At 37.9% G+C, this 19,410-nt stretch overlaps 2 protein-coding genes across 2 annotated transcripts in view; both read right to left on the bottom strand.

Moving 5' to 3' along the window:
• Positions 1-5,173: 5,173 nt before the first annotated feature.
• Positions 5,174-15,684, bottom strand: kcmf1 (potassium channel modulatory factor 1). Its single transcript, XM_059358708.1, has 7 exons — positions 15,488-15,684; positions 13,140-13,307; positions 12,757-12,896; positions 10,035-10,136; positions 9,731-9,914; positions 8,737-9,031; positions 5,174-7,304 (listed from the first exon to the last, which is right to left on the bottom strand). The coding sequence occupies exons 1-7, from the start codon at positions 15,501-15,503 to the stop codon at positions 7,040-7,042; spliced, it is 1,170 nt and encodes a 389-aa protein (XP_059214691.1). The 5' UTR covers positions 15,504-15,684; the 3' UTR covers positions 5,174-7,039.
• A 1,589-nt stretch (positions 15,685-17,273) lies between these two features.
• Positions 17,274-19,410, bottom strand: part of itga1 (integrin, alpha 1) — a 56,794-nt gene continuing 54,657 nt past the window's right edge. Inside the window, exon 30 of the mRNA XM_059358381.1 lies at positions 17,274-19,347. Within this exon, the coding sequence (XP_059214364.1) occupies positions 19,291-19,347 (57 nt within the window). The 3' untranslated portion in view covers positions 17,274-19,290. The remainder of the gene's footprint in view (positions 19,348-19,410) is intronic.

Raw genomic sequence — 19,410 nt, 5'->3', positions numbered from 1 at the left:
TCGGTGCACAAATATTTGCTCTTTTACAGATCATCAATAAATTATTGAATGGGGCCAAAGTAATGTAACTTGATGCTTTACTAACCATTGAATAACATTAATATTAAAATCATCACTTGTTTATATATGTTTTGCAAACAATTATTAAAGTTTTATAAATTGATTGATCTTTCTTTATTCGCACATGTTAAAAACAAACAAAATATTTATAGTAATAATACAAAACAATTATAATGAAATAAAATAGAATAAAAATAATACAAACAAGAATAGCAAGCAACCCTTTTTTGCAGAAATTTTGCAAAATCACAATAAACAAAATAATAAAGTTTCAAATAAATTTAATGTCGAAAAGGAGTAGTTTTTCTTTTTTCTATAAATAATTTAGTAATTATTAACAAATACTTAATATAGTATATAAAATGTTTAAATGTGTGCAACAGGAAATTTTAAAAGAATAAACTATGGGATTATTAATAATTAGTAAACATATCTAACTCTGTCATTGTTAAAAAAACTCTTAGAAAAATAACTTTTTAAGCTAAAGTTTGATTAACTATCAATTTACCGTTAATTAATGATGGTTATTATGAAGTGTTACTGACTCAAGTCCACTAAAGGACTTCCGGATGTAAAATCAACGTTGAGGTTGTAAAACACAAGGGCATACAGCATTTTACAAGTTTTATTTTAAAAATAATCATCTTCATGTGTTATATTTTGTGTAAATATCTCCACACAAGGTCATCTATATTTACAAAGTGATGTTTTAAACGTTGTTGGAGTGCATTTCACAATCTTTTCATTTGATGTATCTAAAGCACAGAGAATGAGGACTCATCGGGAGCTGTTGAGCTCAAAAAAACAAAAAACATGAGCACAGTTTTGTTTTATTTCTTTTCATTCACCAGCAAAATGCCATTTAGCAGATTTTTTGTTTTTGTTCGGTGGCCCATATCTGTAAGTGACGTGGTTTTGTATGCATCATTAGAGGCAGGCTGTGAGATTCAGATCAGATTCATGTTTTGAGGCACTGACGGGGCGCTTTAATGCAGTTTACTGTGCACTTATTCAATATAATGAGGATTTATATGTTTTCAGCACTTTGGTTTTTGTACGTATTGACGTTATTTTATTTGTCATTTATTTACATTACAAGAGTGAAGCTCTTTAATTCTGCATAGTAGGCTAAAAGGGCCGCAGCGAAAGGATTAATTAAGAGTCTGATTGCCCTTAAAGTGTCCCAGGGGTGCTTTCATGTCTCTGAGCGGCCCCAGTCAGCCGGGCGGCGTCTGGGGCTGCTCATCACTTCGGGCATCGCTAAAGCACAGACTGCTTGGTAGGAAAAAAAAAAGGTTTTAAAATACACTCTTAATTTCCATATCTCTATTTTGACTTTTAAAAAAAGGCTAAAATATTAAATCAAACGTGGTGGTCCAAGTGTCTCGTACAAACTTCTGTATTCATCTTTGCAAAAAGAGCAGTCATTCATTCTGAGCGTCATGTATTTCCAAACGGAGTCATAAAGCAGTAAAGGCTCTCTGCTGAGACAATAAGTTAAGTGCACTTTGTAGTGTTTCTTAACCCCCAAATGCACAACCTGAGCGGCTGACCACTCTCCGCCTCGACCTCAACTGCACTTAATAACAAAAAAAAAAGTAAAAAATAAAATAATCACCCTTGACTGCAGCAACTCTGACACATTGTCCTTGATGAAAAAGATTCCTCTATGTTTTTATTACAGTTTGTCAGTTCTGTATAATAGTCACGTGTCGGCTGTACATAAATTGCTGTCCATTCTGTACAGTTCTGATATTTGTCTATATCAATAGTAGGCTATGTTTAATAGTATAATCTGTTTTAAGCAGGTATCATGTCAAAAACCGTGTGACATCTATTGAAGTGTTATGGGCCACTGGCAATACATACTATATGTAAATACGATTTTATTTGTGCTACATTGTATAATTTCTTTGTGCTCGTTCATAATACCAGTGAGAATACAATCCTTTTTTGGCAACTTTTGATCTACAGAGGACTTTATTTGAACAATGTGTTTTTTCTCTGAAGAAGAAAACAAAAAGAAGAAGAAAAAAAATAGAGAAAAATAAAGAAAAAACTCCTCTTTCGTCTCCACTGTGATGGGGAGCTGACACAGAGGCTGTTTGAGATGCTGTCTGTCTGCGGGAGGACCATAGACTCTGGATCTGATTAAAAACATCAAGATCGCTCCTAGCTGACAGGCGTCCCAGCAGACGCGTGGCCCGATGGCGAGGAGGTCAAAGGTCGCCTCCTGGCCAACCCCACCACACAACCTCTGACTGACTGTAGCCTATTTTGATCCTCTTTCAGATGAATAACTGTGACTTTGCATCATGAATAGTATATTATTTTGAATGTAATCTAGAAGGGTCGGGACCTTTTTTGAATGTAATCTATCTCGAGGGGAGGGGGGGGGCGTTAATGATTTTTTTTGTAAATATATGGTAAATGAAAAAAAGATTACAGTTTTCATTCCTGTGCAGATAACAAATTTTACTTACTGTGTGAATACAAAGTGTGTGTGTGTGTGTGTGTGTGTGTGTGTGTCACACTAAAGTCTAAGAGATGGTGTGTGTGTGTGTTTGCACATACATCTGTATGCAAGAGTGTGTGTGTGTGTGTGTGTGTGTGTGTGCGTGCGTGTGTGCGTGCGTGCTCTCCTGGCAGATTTAATCCTGCTTTAATCAGCCAGTTCTATCAATCAATTCAATGCTTTGTGCATCATGTGAGTAGCTTATCCACAATTAATGGAAATGTTCCTTGTGATACTGTGCATTTAATAAAGGTGGTATGTCTTACAATATGCTTTGTGTCCGTACGACTCTTTGTGTCTATTTATCTATTTCATTTTCAAGCAACTGCGTGTCTTGCACATAGACTGTATATAAATAAGGTCTGACAAGAACATATTTGCTTTCTTGTTGTGTTGTTTTGGCGCCCCCTGTGGTCAAAAGCTGTATTGTCTCCATGAAAACCAGCTTCTTGTTTAATAAAGGTCTTACTTTAGTATTAATTTTTTATTCTATTTTAAACTTCACCACATTTTGTACTTTTCACTCAACAATAAATATTTGACAGCTTTTATTACTTTACAAATGAAGATTTTCCCATTTAAAAAAAACACATTAAGCTTATAAACGGCACTGCATTGTTAAAGATAAAACCATATTTTTCCCTCAACCTTTTCATTCTTTTTATTTTAATGCTAGTATTTTTTCTTCTCTTTTTTTTACTTTCACTATACTAACTTTTTACTATACAAATATAAAATATACAGAAACATTGTAGGAATGCTAATTATATGCTAATATTATATTATCTTTAGTGAACGAAGTAACCAGATATTTTACTGAAATAAAAGTAATAGAAATCATCAGTTACAAGTCAAAGTACCACAAATTAGTACCCATTCTACAGAACAATTACTAAGATAATAATAATAATAATATGATGAAATATATTCTATGATTGGATTGTTGTAATCATCACTTTATTGTTGCAGCTGGTAAAGTTGAAGCTAATTTTAACCACTTTATTTACTGCTGGGTAGCTTAATCTATAATTAATCAATCATGTTCGTAGTTATAATCAGAATTAGCAAAATAACTGGTAACTTAAGTTATTTAATAGATTTTTTATTTTATTAAAAAAACATTATTCACACGTCTGTTGACAGGACTTATATTTGAAATTTCACATGCCTTGATGACATCATTTTTTTGTATAGCCTGCCTATCAGTTGTTTTATGCTCAATAAACACAGAAAATATTACCGAAATTTCATAGAATTTTTCCAGGACATGTGGACCAACTACAGAAATTCTGAGGGTAATCACTAAATAATCAACAGGATTAACTGCTGGCCGACATAAAGCCACTTAGGTTTACACAGTTGATCATACAAAGGCTATGAATGTTGTGAATAAATAATATTTGCCTCTAACATTTAGTGTAGTAGAAGTATAGAGGAAAATTAAAATACTGGAAGTACCTAAGAGCTGTACTTAAGCACAGTACTCAGGTAAATGTACTTAGTTACTTCCCACTCCTGCTGATTTTCTTGTAAATTGTGACCAACCTGAAAATGTAATCTTTCAAATCATCTTTCTGTCAAGACTTTTGATGCATTGGTACAATTTGCAGGATTTTGCTGAGCATAGTGCTGTATTTGTTACAACCATCCCAGTCAGTCAGCACATTTAACTCCTGCTAACATACTGAGTTTTTCCTCTCCCAGCCTTGGACACACCACACACACTAGCAGATTGTCTGTGAAGGTGTGATTGACATCCAGTCTGTTTGGCGACTTTAAAGAGAGCCAACATGTGTCATGAAAGGTATCCCACTGGCACCATTTGTTTCTAACAATAACCACAGAGGACTGACGGGGACAGCTGTACTGAAGACTTCACACACATGAACAAACAGCAGCAACTATTTAACTGCATATTATGCCGAGGTGTTTTTTTGTGGTCACAGTTGCCACACATCAACACACGTTAATGGACAGCAAATAATGAGACTTTGTGGTCTGTAACGTACCTTGTTGTGTTGTGGTGTGAGTGGTTAGAAGCTCCACATGGAGACTGGCCAACATTTGCTGGGACACACCATCAAGGGCGTCTTCCTGAACAGATTAATCATGAGGGGGTCACCTACTGACACTCTGAGGGAAGCTTCAGTGTGTCTGCTGCAGGGAGAATAAATATAATACATAATAAAACACAATGCATGCATTACCACCACAAAATTAACCAAAAATACCAATACTCTTCTGGTTTGATCATACTGATTGTGTCTGCTTTCATACAAGATTTTATGTTATTTAATGTACTGATCTTGTCTACCAGAATATTGATGAATAACATTTTACTTTACCACCTCCGTTTAGTATGTATAAGCTGTAAATAGTGAGTAATAAATGGTTTTATAACACTAAAATATAGTCATCAGATATAGCATTTGTGAAATGTTTGTTAATGTAGTTTTTGTCAACTTCACCCAGGAAGACATATTTCACTGTTTTTTAACCTTTTAAATTGATATATTTTATGTCATTTTTATTTGGCATATATACCAATTTTTTTATATAGATGATTTTCAAAATGTATTTTTAAAAATGTTCCTCTCTTTGGTAGTTGCTTTTTTTCTTATATATTTACATATATTTTTGATTTGTGGGATATTCTTCCAATCTCAACTACAACCCTATATCTTATTACATATTTTACATAATAGTTGGTGACAAATACATCATACAAGATTTATATCTGCTTACAATTACACTTATTTAATACTGATAAATACTAAATAGGAGCGTTAAAGTCACATTTTAGAAGCGAGGGAGCTGCAAATGTTCCCATCCTCTCGCTTTAAGCAGACAAAGATTTTCAGTTCATGTACCAACAGATGATTAAACCAATTGCCAACTATATTGATCAATTAATATCTTGCGTTATTTTTTACACAAAAATGCCATTTTAGCTTCATTTTTTTACCGTTGGGTTTTGGATTGACAATCTTGCACTTTCAGAAACTTGGATTAATATTTTTCCTCATTTTCTGACACTTTATAGACCAAACGAATAATCAACTAATCCAGCAAATGATCAGGGGATTAATCGATAATAAAAAATAATCGTGAGTTGCAGCCCTACTGTGGAAGAACAACAACACAAGGTCCAAAGTGTGATGGTCTCTTGGTTTCATCAAAAGCTGTGCGCAGTTTAGATTTATTGTATTCTAAATTTACATTTAAAAAAAGATGTCTGCCCATGTCTTAGAACCATTATGAAAGTTAACGCACAAATTCAATATACATCTCATTGTATTTTACATAGAGGGTAAAAGTATAGGCATGAAGGTGGCATGATTCATATCAAGGCTCAAAAAAAGAATCAGAAAACAAACAAACATGAATAAATAGAAAGTGCTAATCTTAGCAGAAAAATAAGAATGCCTTCTCTTAAAAAAACAACAACTGCAGTGTGAAAAGTCTCAAGCTCCTGTTACCCAGCAAAGAAATTCAAACAAGCCTTCTGAAGCATGTGGTCTGACACCAGGCCTTTACGTAAGCAGAATGAAGGCCAGAAGCGAGTGTGAAGGAGTGATGGACATACTGTAGTTGGGCGTCTGTACGTATCTATAAATTATACTGTGCCTAAACAGCTTATCACTAAACATAAACAGCTAGGAAAAGAATCTTTTCTTCTGCTCCAAGTATTCATCTGATGCATGTGGTCGCAGCTCTGCATCAACTCAGACAGGGAAAAGACGTTGCAGCAGAATCCAATTATTTTCTCTTCATTATAGACTCATTCAAAGAAAACCTAACAAAACATATTGTTAGAGTTAATTTTTTTTGCATGTCAGTTTAGTAAACTACTCAATTTCCACTTTTGAAATAGCCACTTAAAAACAGTTGAAAGCTTTGGGATATTTTTTAAAAAGTTTTAATGACAAGGTCATTAAACGTCATGCACGCTGCAAATAACTGCATGCAGTAGTTATGGTAACCCATCCAAGCACTTTTTATTTATTAATAGTCATAAACACACACAGCAGCTTCATCAGAGGAGCCTACACCCTCGTGACTTTTGAATGTGGAGTATTTATATGGAGAGCCGTTTGCATGTCACAGGAAGCAAAGGTCTGCCACAGCTGCCTGTAACATTTACCTGATAAAGAAAAGAAACGTTATGTGGATTGATTATCAACTTCATATATATTTTATATATATATATTTATATATTTCTCTTCTTTCGCTCGCTCACTCAGTTGCTATTGCGCACTCGCACATTTATCCCACTTGCTCTCATTTATTTTTGTTTACAATGTAACAAAAATGGTGACAGGCCTGAAATTACAATCACCAAAAACAAACTCAGAAAATAGAGGAGGGAAAAAGTAGGGGTGAGGCCAGGGAGGACTGCTGCTGTTTGCTGCCCATCACTGACAGTTGCAGCAGAGAGGACACAGTCTGCTTGATGCTCGGACATCAAAGAGGAGGCGGCGGAGGCTCCTTCCCCGTAGAGCTTCTCTCTCTAAGCTGGAGGTTCTCCAACGCCACATCTAAAGGCATGATATCCACGCAGCCCATGGCTCCGAAGTCGGCGAAGTCTCGGCGCTCTTCCTCGTCAGAAGAAGAGCTCTCCTCGTGCATCAGCGTGGACAGGAGCAGCTCCTGGACAAACAGACTGCGGTCCGCGCGCTCTCCTTCTAGAAACTGCCGCTCTGCTTCAGACATCTTAGGTTCATTCAACCTGGAGAAAATAAATTATTGCAAAAGTACATTTAGATAAAACACTGCTTCAGTTAAAATGTTTAATTCAAATATAAAGGGAACATAAGTCAGTCAATTTCCTGTGATAAGTTGTGATACTAAGGAGAAGCTTGAACTAGTTATTGTAATAAAAACAACCTTCAGGTTCAGGGTTTCTGTTATCCGGTACTTACTGGTCTTTGACCGGGTAAATATGTTTAAGTCTGACATTTTTAAATCTCTCCGGTAAGTGCCTGGTAAAAATAATTCTTCTTTGAGACAGCTACAGGTTATAAGGATTTTTATGGGGATTTAAAAAGAATTGCTATTCACCGTCTGTGAAATCTTACATTCCTTAATGACATCATTCATTGTATAGCCTGCCCTTCAGTTGTTTTTATGCTCAATAAACAGAAAGTAATTGACTGGAATTTTTATTCCATTTGTCCGGGACATTGAAATCTTTCAGAACCAGCACAGAAACTCACTAAATAATCAACACAATTAATTGCTGGCAGATATAAATGAATTAATCCTTACACAGTTAATCAAACAAAAACTAAGAATGTTCTCAAATCTCACATGATGAACAAGTCATCTTAAACCAGTGGTTCCCAAACATTTTCAACTGGGCCATCATGCCATGGTCAGGGATCGAACCACCAACCTTCCGATCAGTGGGTGACTGCTCCATCAACTTAGCCACAGCCACCCCAATAGCCTTTAGTTTTCTTGCTGTTGCTTCATCTATCATAGTTGGAACCATATCAATAGCGGAAGGTAGTACCGGTATTAATTCCTACGCTATTGTGTGCGGCTTTCTACACTGAGCTGAACTGTAAAGCAACTCTTTTGTGCACGACAGTCGACTAGTTTTTTTCTGAGGAAATCAATGGGCTTCTCTTTGTGTTTGGGATTTTAAGTCTCTAAGTGGCGTTGTGACTTGTTTGGCTTCATACTGTCAGAAACTTATATTTTGAGACACACATTACACACTGTGGTCTCTCTTCATCACCCATCGTTGTACTGGTGAAGCCGAGGGCGAGATATGCCTCATCATATTTTCTTGTCTTCGTTTTGATAGTTGTGACATTTGGTGTGGATTGATCTTCTGCTTTACGTTTACCTGGCAGTACTTACACAAACTTTTCTAATGATTTGCTAGCTGGCAGTGAAGAAGAAAAATGCATCATTTTTATTTAGCCTCACTTGCGGTTTACTTTAATCACAAAAACACTGCGGCAGTGAATACTCCATAGCGCACTAAATCAGCAGCTGAAATTAGTTTCCGGACTGGTTTTTGGTCCTTGAGTTTTTCACATGTTTATAAATGGGTATTTATTCACCAGTTGATAACCAAACATTGGACCAACATTTTATGAACAATTATTAGCCACAACTGCAATAACTAAAGACCGACTGGCCGTACTCACCGTGCTAATAGGAACTGGGAGCTGTGGGACGAGGATGAGGGATTGTTTTCACCCACAGTGGCGGTGTTGGCAGTTGCTGTGCTGGGTGGAGGGATGGCGGTGCCGGTGTTGCCTGGGTTGTTGCTGCGTCGTGTTGCGTGGCGGCCCGTCTCCACTTGCTGTCGTGCTGCCTGAGCCTGCTGCCGCTCCAGCTGTAGTTGCATCTGGAGCTGCTGGAGCTGAGAGGCTGAAGGCCCTGATGAGTTTATCTGTCCCCCTGCTGCACGCCGCACGCCTGACAGCTGAGACAACAGCTCTGCAGGAGACAACAACAAAAGCATGCGTCACGTTTGGTGACGCGTTTCTAAATAAGTCATGATTTCAAAAGACAAAACTGTAGATATATTTTTGTTTTTCTTAAAATCAGAAGGTTAGGGATCCTAAAACGTAGATTACTTTAAAATAATTAATGTCTATTAATACAAGATTCAAACAAAGACTGATTGCACAGTCGCTGCCTTTAGCCTGTGTGCACACTGAGAAAAATGTGCCAAAAATGTGATTTCAACAGAGACTTTGTTAAACGGCTTTGGCCCAGTAATTTGGGGGTTAAAGACAAAAACAAAATGATAATATGATAATGGGTCTGTCTGCTTCAAATGGCACATTATGATAGGACACTGACCCTCTCCTGAAGGACTCGGGACCTTTTACATAACTCATTGTGTTTTGTCCACATGGACCAGGGTCTAAATCATGTTCCAGTTAAATTTTCTGGGGTTATTTTACCCCTTTTCACCCCTGGACGTGGGGTATTGCTTCCTGAACATTCAGGAAGGGGTTTGCACGGATGACTGTGCTGATTGGTCAAGAACACACACATTTTATGTACAAAATGATTCAACCTGTTTTTTGTAAAAATACACTAAGATGGATTCTGTGTTTATTTACGTTTTACGTAGCATCCCAACATTTATCGCATCCGGGGTTACACCAGTGTACTCATGATTCTCACCTGCAATTGGGTCCATTGCTTCTCTATTACTGGGGGTGTAAGTGGAGCTCTGTGATGAGGAGGATGAAAGTCCGCCTGTGGAGCCGCTAGTAAAGTGCATATTTGTCCGTCGTGCTCTGGGACCGCCCAGTCCTCGTCCAGGGTGGAACATCCTGCGTACATGCCGAACACTGCTGGACTCATCGTAAACGAGGACCGTTAAGGGTAAATGCAGTACGGTGACACAGTATGGCATCAACATTTTTTTTAAACAATATACTGTATGTAAACATATCGTTATGTAGACACTAAAGTGAAAGGATATTAAATCTCTTGGCGCTCTGTGTTCAAGTGTGAGGTGAGCTGTGAAGTCATCTGTGACGTGGTTGGGGTCTCCTCCGGGCAAGGCAGCACATATTGGACAGATCTGAAACGTGAGAAACAGTGAGAGGTTTTTTTTTGTTAGTACGTGGCACATCTGAAAGCAGCTACCGTACATACTTACTAAAAGGAAAGGTTATATTACAGGGCCAACAATTCAGTGTGGCGCTAGTAGCAGCTAAGGTCTAGTAAGCTCTTTTTTTTCTGACTCCATACCCCCAGAATTGTGAAAACTTTTAAGAATGCACTTATTAATTTCTGGTGATAGAAATAATAAGATGACAGACTTTCTCTGACATCCCTCTGTAGTGGGTTTTGTCCATATGATTGATTAGTTTGAATGACTCGTGCTGACGTTATCATCGTCCATCGTGTTGTTTGACTGTGACTCTGTTTGACTCTGTCAATTTGGTAGACGTAGCCCAACCCTAGTATCCCCAACACCTGTTCACAGAATTTCATGTGTAAAAATAGTGGAGTTCCCCTTTAAGAACAATTGGGCAATGAGTAAATGCTTAATGTACCAAAATGAGCAGAATGTACATGGGACAAAGCAGGGTGTCTTGGTCATTAGTTGATTGGCTGATCAACTGAAAATTAATTCAGCAACAATTTTGATAGTTGGCTAAACACCAAGTTTCAAGCAGAAACAACAGATATTCCCCAATTCCAGTTTATTTTATGCATTTCTTTGTCATATTTGACAGTAAACTGAACACATAATACACAACATACAGTTTTGGACTGTTGGACAAATAAAATAAGCAATTTGCTCATGGTCAGTTGGAATTTACAGCAGCAATTTCTTGTTTTCTGAGATTTTATAGACAAAACAGTGTATCAAGAAAATAAGCAGCAGAATAATCAATAATTAAATATTTGCAGCCCTGAATCAAAACACATAGAACAAGGTGTAAAGGCAGCACTACTGGCAGACCATATCTTGCTTGTATCAGAACATGTACTCCACACACTAGTACCTATTGTCAATCAAATTCTGAATGTATATACTGAAGCAAATGAGAGCCTGTACATTAAAGGTCACAGAAATACTTCCTTTTTAACTGCTGTGTTTCTGTTGGAAGTGTTTTCTCTTAGTAAATTTATGAAAAATTATCTAAAAGACAAGAACCGCATTGTTCTCCTTATTGTCAACGAATGAATATATCTTATTCCTCTGTGCCATAGAGCTCCATTGTTGTCAAAAACTATTAAAAACACATCAATGAGCGTCATTGTTGCACTGGGTGACATGTTTCTTCATTATAATGAGCACAGCCACAATAGTTTATTTTGAGTCGATCCCACGTACACCATCCTGCTGCTGTAAATACTCATTAGTGCTCCAAATGTGCAGAAATTAATCCACAGCTAAAAATAGTCCCAAACAAACCACCATATACTTCTGTTTTAATAACATCTGCTGGAAAACTACTTTGCTCAGCTGTTTTAGGAAATGACTTAGCTGTTCTAAAAAGGTAAACTATAAATTTATGAGCAGTTATAAAAGATTTACATCCTCATGAGGCGAAGATGGCCTCAGGGCTGAGTGCATAGACAGGGTTGGGAAGTCGTTAAATATTGGTTTATGGAATATTTGTTGATTTTGATCATTCTGTGGACTTGATATTAACACAATGACACACTCTGTCCGCAGCAAGTGACTTGGTTTCCCTTGGCATAGGTGGTGAACTGGAGTACACATACTACTATTTGGCTCTCCCTGTAGACTACAAGGTCCTGTTTTTCCCACCGTCACTGCTAGTGGAGCTGCTGATGCTCGACAGACTACCTGCTGCTCTGCCTTGCCTTCGCTCAGTTTACTCAGCAATGAACAGCGCTCATAAAAACCCCTCTCTGACAACAAGTAATCCATAAATCTCCTCTGCTTGTACATTCTACAAAGTTATTTTAGCTGACTGAAGTGCAGTGCCCAACAGCAATAGCAGATTGAAATATAGTGATGCCAATAGATGAGTTAAAAAAAATGCCTCTCTGTCAAATGACTTCAATATATGGACTGCTGCTGGAGCTGCATACATCAGATGGAGCTGCTAAAAGCAATAAAGACAACATTTGTGTTTTGTGGACATTAGTGATGAAGAATCCCTAAAATTGAGGTTTAAAATCTCCAACATATGCAGTTAATGTGAGGGGAACTGAAGCAATTCTACACTCTGGTCAAAGTCACTAGACTACATTGACAAAAACAGTAATTTTGCCTCGCAGAGCGCAGGGGGTTGCTGGCCTGTCGATGCCTCAATCGTTAAGTGTGTTTGTACCATTGAGTGACTTAGGAGTTTTACATGGTTCGTTTGCAGGGTAATATTTCCGTTTTTGTCAGTGGAGTGTGGTGGCTTCTGTGAGAGTATAGAATGGCTTCAGTTCCCCCCCTGTGTAAAATTAAACAGGGGTGTCTGACAGCAGTAAAAAACATTCTAAATATAACATAATACACTTAAACTGATATTGATTTTTTAGGTGGGCCTTGGCGGAAACACGCTTTGCTTAGCTCCAGTACAAGTACCTCATACCTGCTTCACCAAACTGGGGATATGCTGACCACCTTCTACTGTAGGTAATAAACTGAAGTACCTCATAAAAACCCCACTACAAATAAAATTCCAAATTTCCAAGTGTCCCTTAAATGTGTGCAATTTACTCACCACCTCTGTAGAAGTCTCTGCATGTTCTGAGGTAACATGCTCCTGTAGGGACGTCTCTGTGTAGCCCATCTTGCCACAGTAAGGACATGTGAATGACTGGGGTTGCTCTACTGAAAAAGTGTCTCCTCCATAATACAAGTCTGCAAGTGACAGTAAACAGAGCAAATGTTTTTGTTTGTTATTCAATATTTTATGCATTAATACAAATATAATAACCTCAGCACAACATTTCACTAAATCAAATTATATTAATCATAACTAACATCATAATGAATTGTATGTGAGTCATAAAGTTTAATCAAGGCATGACGCAGACATAATGAATTTGTGAATGATCAGTAAGCCACACAAGTATCTGTCTGAGCTTTCAGGTTTGTCCTTACCATAGTCTACCCTGGTTAATATACACTGCATGGGGTGCTCTGTGGTGTGCCTTGTTGTCGTGGCTCCGCTCTCGTAGCACGATGCGCACAGGTCGTAGTCGTAGCAAATTAAACACTTGAATCGTCTTCCTCTAAAGTTCCCTTTTAAACACGCATCACAGCTCACACCTGCAAAAAGAGGAAAATAGGAATGCAAAGTCAAATACATGGACCTGACAATAAAGTAACAAATTCCTTATAACTGCGTGTGCAAGTCTGTGAGAAAGCAATCTCTATCTGCAAGCCAGTCTCACTTACATGAGCATGTGTTTTGGAGTGGCACCAACCCACAAGTGCCAGCAAGGAAGAACTTTGGCATTCCAGTGAACTTCACATGCTAAGTCTCAAAGACGTAACTCTAAGGCATGACACAAACTTGTGATGCATCTGAAAGCTGTTTTCATTTTACACCTTTGGTTACCAATTTATAGCACTGTCCACACTTTGCATAGCACATTGTATTTATCGAAATGTGAAATATTCAACTTGCTTTGCCCCAAACTGAAGGAGGCAAGGGACCAGCTAATAAGCAAAAAGCCCCACACAGGTCAGGTGTACACACTGGCATTCGTAAGACTTAAGGACAGTCAGAGCTAAGGCCAGACCTCCAACGGAGGGCCGGAAGATCTTCCCCTGGGGGTTTATTTGACAAACAAGCTCTATTTTTATGTTTTTTTATGCACTCTGCACCTTATTTACATTCAAAGCACAAAAACAGCCTAGCGTGAATCTTTTTTTTTTATTTTTTTTTATTGAATTAGAAAATGGACTGTGGGCCACCTGGCACCCTATCAGGGTCACTGGCCATAAGTTGAGTAAAACTGATCTAGATCAACCTGAACTAAATTGATAAAGATAAAGTAATGTGGAGCCAACCCAAAGGCAGAAGACTTGATGCCAGCCATTTTTATATTCTCCAAATAGTTTATTCACAAGTCATCAACTATTACTGCATCTCTCTGCTTGTCCACTCTTTACTACATGATTACAGTGGAGAACTATTCAGGCCGTGGCTCACTACTCTGCAGACACAACCAGTTATTTTCAAGGAGATGATCACAGTTATCATTACACGTAATATTCCAACTCCTACTTCTCTGACATTTCCTTTGAAGGGAAAAGCACCTTATTTGGCCAACCTTGGAGAGTAGGTATAAAAGAATTGTGGAAATTTCCATTGTTGAGACTTGCCACAAAAAAGTTCAAAATATAAAGGGAAAATCCCTACATTTAATGACCAAACCCAGGTCTGAACAATGTAAATCAACTGGAAATGTGCAGTTATCAGCTTTAAGTGTTGATTAAAGGTTGGTCACACCACGTCGGGTTTTACAGAGCAACAGGAGGTGTTAGTATCACCTGAGTGGAATAAAAAAACTGTCTTCCATTTGCACAATGAATTTTGACTGTCTGGAGTGTCCTCATTTCAAGTAGCTAGGTTGCTCACTTGGGACAAACTTACCAAGTACCTTTGTCGTCCTACTTTAAACAATGTAAAGAAAGCCACTTAAACATTTGGTCCTAATGGGGCTATCTTACTGTATTGTGCTCATGTTTGCATTGTAGCACACCTTAGCAACTTCTGAGGTGGTGATTGAAACTGGATAACCCCCCTGCTGGCCTACAATACTAACATTATGTGGTGAATAAAGTGAGCCGAATTTACACTCCCATTTGGTTTGCAGTTAAACATAACGTAAGTTAACCCTAGCTAGCTAGTAGCCTGCCAGCTGGCTAAGTTAGTGATTGGTTTATGGTCTGAGGCCTCAGACTTTCTTCTTGATGACAGTGCATTCACTAACAACAGTGGGTTATGTGACCAGACGGGACATTATGGCGCTAACATTACAGCTACGGGCTCTTAAACTAACACAAAATATCAGAAAAAGATGCGTATAGCTACAATGGGACATGTCGTAATGGATAAATAATGGGGATATGAGAGCAAATACAAGGAAAGTTAAGTGGCAGCTTCACCAACGACTCCTTATGTTAGCATACATTAGCATGCTAGCCGAGCTAACGCAAGGTAACGCAGCACCTAGCAACGGCTAACTGCTAAGCTCCGCAATGTTGCCGTATCATTGCGAGCTGGTAAGGAGGAGTTAAAACCGTTTGCTTCAAATTAAGATATTTCAAAGGTATATGTACGCCACAGCTACTGACAGTGAATATGTGTGTTGAGACAAGGCTGAAAACAAGCCGCGAAAGGCGCAACACCCCCCCTGACTTGAATAAGCAGTTAGCAGAGCTAGCCGAGGAGCTAGCTGCTCAGGTAATGTAGCCACCGAGCCTGTTTATCAACTCACCCTCATGTCGGGACATCCTACAAACAGCGGCACAGCCCCTCCTCGGGCTCCCCAGCGCGCTTAATGGGGGACGATACAGTATTTTAGACGCTAAACTGGAGAAAAGCCTTCACCCTCGCCTCTTTTTCGAGCAAGATGGATCCGCCAGCAGCTTACAGTTTGTTCTGCTTCCCCTCCCAGAGTCACTTATGGCGGAGTGCTGCGGGTGAACACCAGGCGGCGCTCTGATACCATAGACTGTATATGGCTCTGATACCATAGACTGTATATGGCTCTGATACCATAGACTGTATATGGCTCTAATACCATAGACTGTATATGGCTCTAATACCATAGACTGTATATGGCTCTAATACCATAGACTGTATATGGCTCTAATACCATAGACTGTATATGGCTCTAATACCATAGACTGTATATGGCTCTAATACCATAGACTGTATATGGCTCTAATACCATAGACTGTATATGGCTCTAATACCATAGACTGTATATGGCTCTAATACCATAGACTGTATATGGCTCTAATACCATAGACTGTCTGATCATACTCTGATACATATAATCACTCCACCGGGGGAAAAGGGCATGTGTGCCCGTGCTGTAGCCTTGCAGGAATCTTGCCTCCAGCAATATCGCCACCCTGTTAAAATAATCGCCTAACTAATGTTTTCAAGTTTTGCAGGAAACACAAAAAACTTCACCAGAAGTGTAACATATGACATTTATTGACCATTTCACTAAAAAATGATGTAACAAAGGATGGCTATTGGCATAGTAATAACACGCAACGTGTAAATTATGTAATTTAAGATAAATAAATGACTTAGGCAATTTTTTGAACATGCCTTTGTGACTTAAGCAAGATATGGTAACACTTTATTTTGAAGGTGTCTACATAAAACTCACATAAGCCTGTCAGAAACATGACATGACAAGTATCATGAGCATTAATGTTGCTTCAATATGTCATTAATGTTCATGACACATCCCATGTCATGTTTATGACACGCTCATGTCACTCTTATGTAGACACCTTCAAAATAAAGTGTTACCATATCTTGCTTAAGTCACAAAGGCATGTTCAAAAAAATTGCCTAAGTCACATTTTATTTTGTCTTAGGCATAATAAATCCGCTTAAGTTACACACTTGACATTATCTTAAAGGGGTAAAATCACATGATCTGATCAGCTGAGGATGATCAGATTGAGTCTATATCTACTCTTTGCATCTCTAGGGACATTTTTGGCTTCTTTCTTTCTTACTTTTAAAAAAATAATAATTTTGGCTGTGTTAATGCATACCTTTTTGCAATAGTGTAAGTAGAGTCTAAGTTTTTTTTCTTTTTTCCCCCCAAATTATGAAAGTTCAATTTCATCTCCTGTAATATGTCTATGATAAACTGTGTTGTTAAAATACACTCAGACCCTTAAGAAAAGCAATGTCCTCACTGAAACCAATTAAAATCTAATGTTTTGATTTAGTGGTCATTACAGAATGAAATCAGGCTTTATATCAGGCTTAAAATTTGTAGTTTTTACCACTACTTACTGAAAATAATGAATAATGAAAACTCTATTCATAAATTAAAAAATATATTCCGTTTATTCTTTTCATGTAAGGCTGATTATTAGGAGTGAGAGATATGTAGGTGGTATTTATTTACATTAAATTGACAGAACTAAAAGCAGCATTTTTTTTTTTACATTTTAATATATTTGATTTTATATATCATGTAATATATATCAAATTCAATATTGTCTAAACAAAAGCAGAATAACTGACAATCAAGCACTTCTTTGTAAAAAGTCTTTATTTTTGTACATAAGATTCAGTTAATTTCTGTGCTGATGAGGACGCATACAGTCTGACAAACCAGTGCATTACAATGAAGACTTCACAGCAGTGTAGAAGGCTGGGGTGGAGCTCACAACTCTCACTTTGTGCTTCTACTACTTCTCAGAACTTAATCGAGGTGTAAGATCTGAGAAAAACAATCTGATACCACCTCAAGTGAACAAAGAGAGACTCATGACTACACCCTCGTGCATAAGCCTGATGTAGCCGTACAACAGTTACACATTCTGTACATACAATTTATTACATGTGCTTCATGTCGACAGTGGAGAGTGAGAGCTGAGGAGTATTTAAATATCAAAAAGCTGCCTCTTCTTTTTCTTCTTGCCGTCTTCCCTCAGCGCAATTGTGTGACAGCGAGGGAGAAAATGGAGAAAGAGGCAGAAACTCAGTCTCCCCACTGATCAATATAATCTCTTAGTGTAGCTGTGCAACTTCTGGACACAAAAACAAGACAGAAAACCTGGAGGAATAACTTTGTAAGGTACTGTGTACCGCATACGGGGTGACATTAAGCCTACGGTATGCTAATGCTTTGTGTACATGTAGTTTTTCTATGCTACAAACCACCTAACAGTGAATTAATCTGTGGCAACTGCTGGTGAATAGTGACATAAATTTCTACATCTGAAGAAGTTTTACCTTCCATTTTGCAAATAAAATTCAAAATACAGTCGTATCTCACCTCAACACAGTCATTCATTAGGCTTTCAGTCAAATAAAACCAAAGTAGTGGATACAAACCCTCATCTTCAGTACAGAATAATTATACTTTTCTCATCAAAATATAACAATATTTACATATTTGCATCAGCGTTGGAATTGTGAGATAGGCCAGATCATTTTTGTTATATGTCAAATGTTAATGTCATCATTCATGATACTTGTAGCACCTGAGCAAAAATCATCTTCTCTGATCACAAAAAAAGGATAACATCTTTTAAATTACATGAATTATAGCAAACACAAATATGTACATTTTTTTAAGCTTTACATTTTGAGCATTATATTTACAGTACAATCAGAAGTTTTGGATCTTGAAGGCGCAGCTTTCTGTATCCCTCAGTAACATTTAACATCAGAGTTGGGACGAGATTGTTTTTTTGGTTTTTGAATTGGTTAACTAAGATTAAAAATATAAAAATAAAAGCATACAGACTGCACCTTTGCTTGAAGTAAATCAGGGCAGTGTCTTTAGCGAACATTTTGAAATGAAGGATGTGCCATGTTATACTGTTAAAAATCAGCAAAACAAACAAAAACAAAATTATATAAAATGCCAAAAGATACAGTGTTTCATAAAACTAATCAAGCACACAAGCTTTAAAACAATCAGACAGGCTGCTCCAACACATGTAAAGTTCACATAATGTGTGCCTCAGAAGCGAGGAGACCTTTGGAAAGTATGTGAGGCGACATTGGATCTTCATACAGAAAAAAACCTGAGTACTTTTTTCCTCTAAAGCTGAAATGCAGCTATTGTAGCTCTTATGGTTGTGTAAAACTGCTGTATGTAATACAGATAGATGCTACTTGGCCGACAGATGCCTGGTAAGTGATTTCTTGCTCCTCTTCTTGAACTGCTTGACCGGATTTGATGTAACTGTATATCTGCAGGAAAGACAAATAGTATTTGCAAATACAATGAGTGCCAACGACTTTATACGAAGAAAGTGTCTGTTACAGCGCTCTCTCTGTGTATAAGACCATCTGAATAGCCCCATTGTTGTAACCATGTGCAGTATTTGCAAACATTATTTGAGGTCCAGGTTTGGGTTTTCCAGGTCGTCACTGTGTCGTAGCGATGAGGTGTCTGTGGGTCTGTTGGCGTCTCCTCCGTCTGTCCAACTTCTTTGTTTTAAAGCCAGCCCATCACTTTGTGCGAGCTGATGGCTGGGGAAGCAGTCGGTCACATGGCTGCTTGCTGCTGAACGTCTGGATGCATCAGTCCATCATTTCCTCCTTTGAGTAGTCAGTGGATTTTCTCTTGAAGAAGCCCATCTGGAGGAGAACAACACTCGGTTACAAAGCTATCAACAGTTCGTCTATGATACAAACAAATAG

The sequence above is a fragment of the Centropristis striata genome, chromosome 19 (assembly GCF_030273125.1).
Source record: "Centropristis striata isolate RG_2023a ecotype Rhode Island chromosome 19, C.striata_1.0, whole genome shotgun sequence".
In the NCBI taxonomy this organism is placed as follows: Eukaryota; Metazoa; Chordata; class Actinopteri; order Perciformes; family Serranidae; genus Centropristis; species Centropristis striata.
Note: the sequence above shows the minus strand (reverse complement) of the source record. Positions and strands in the feature narration are given on the sequence as shown.

Bases quoted from the DNA above. Each gene is read 5' to 3' on its own strand.
- kcmf1 (XM_059358708.1), bottom strand. The intron at 9,032-9,730 runs GTGAGAATCATG...TGTCTCCTGCAG, and splicing joins AGCAATGGACCCAATTGCAG to AGCTGTTGTCTCAGCTGTCA. The intron at 7,305-8,736 runs GTGAGTACGGCC...TATTTTCTCCAG, and splicing joins TCCCAGTTCCTATTAGCACG to GTTGAATGAACCTAAGATGT.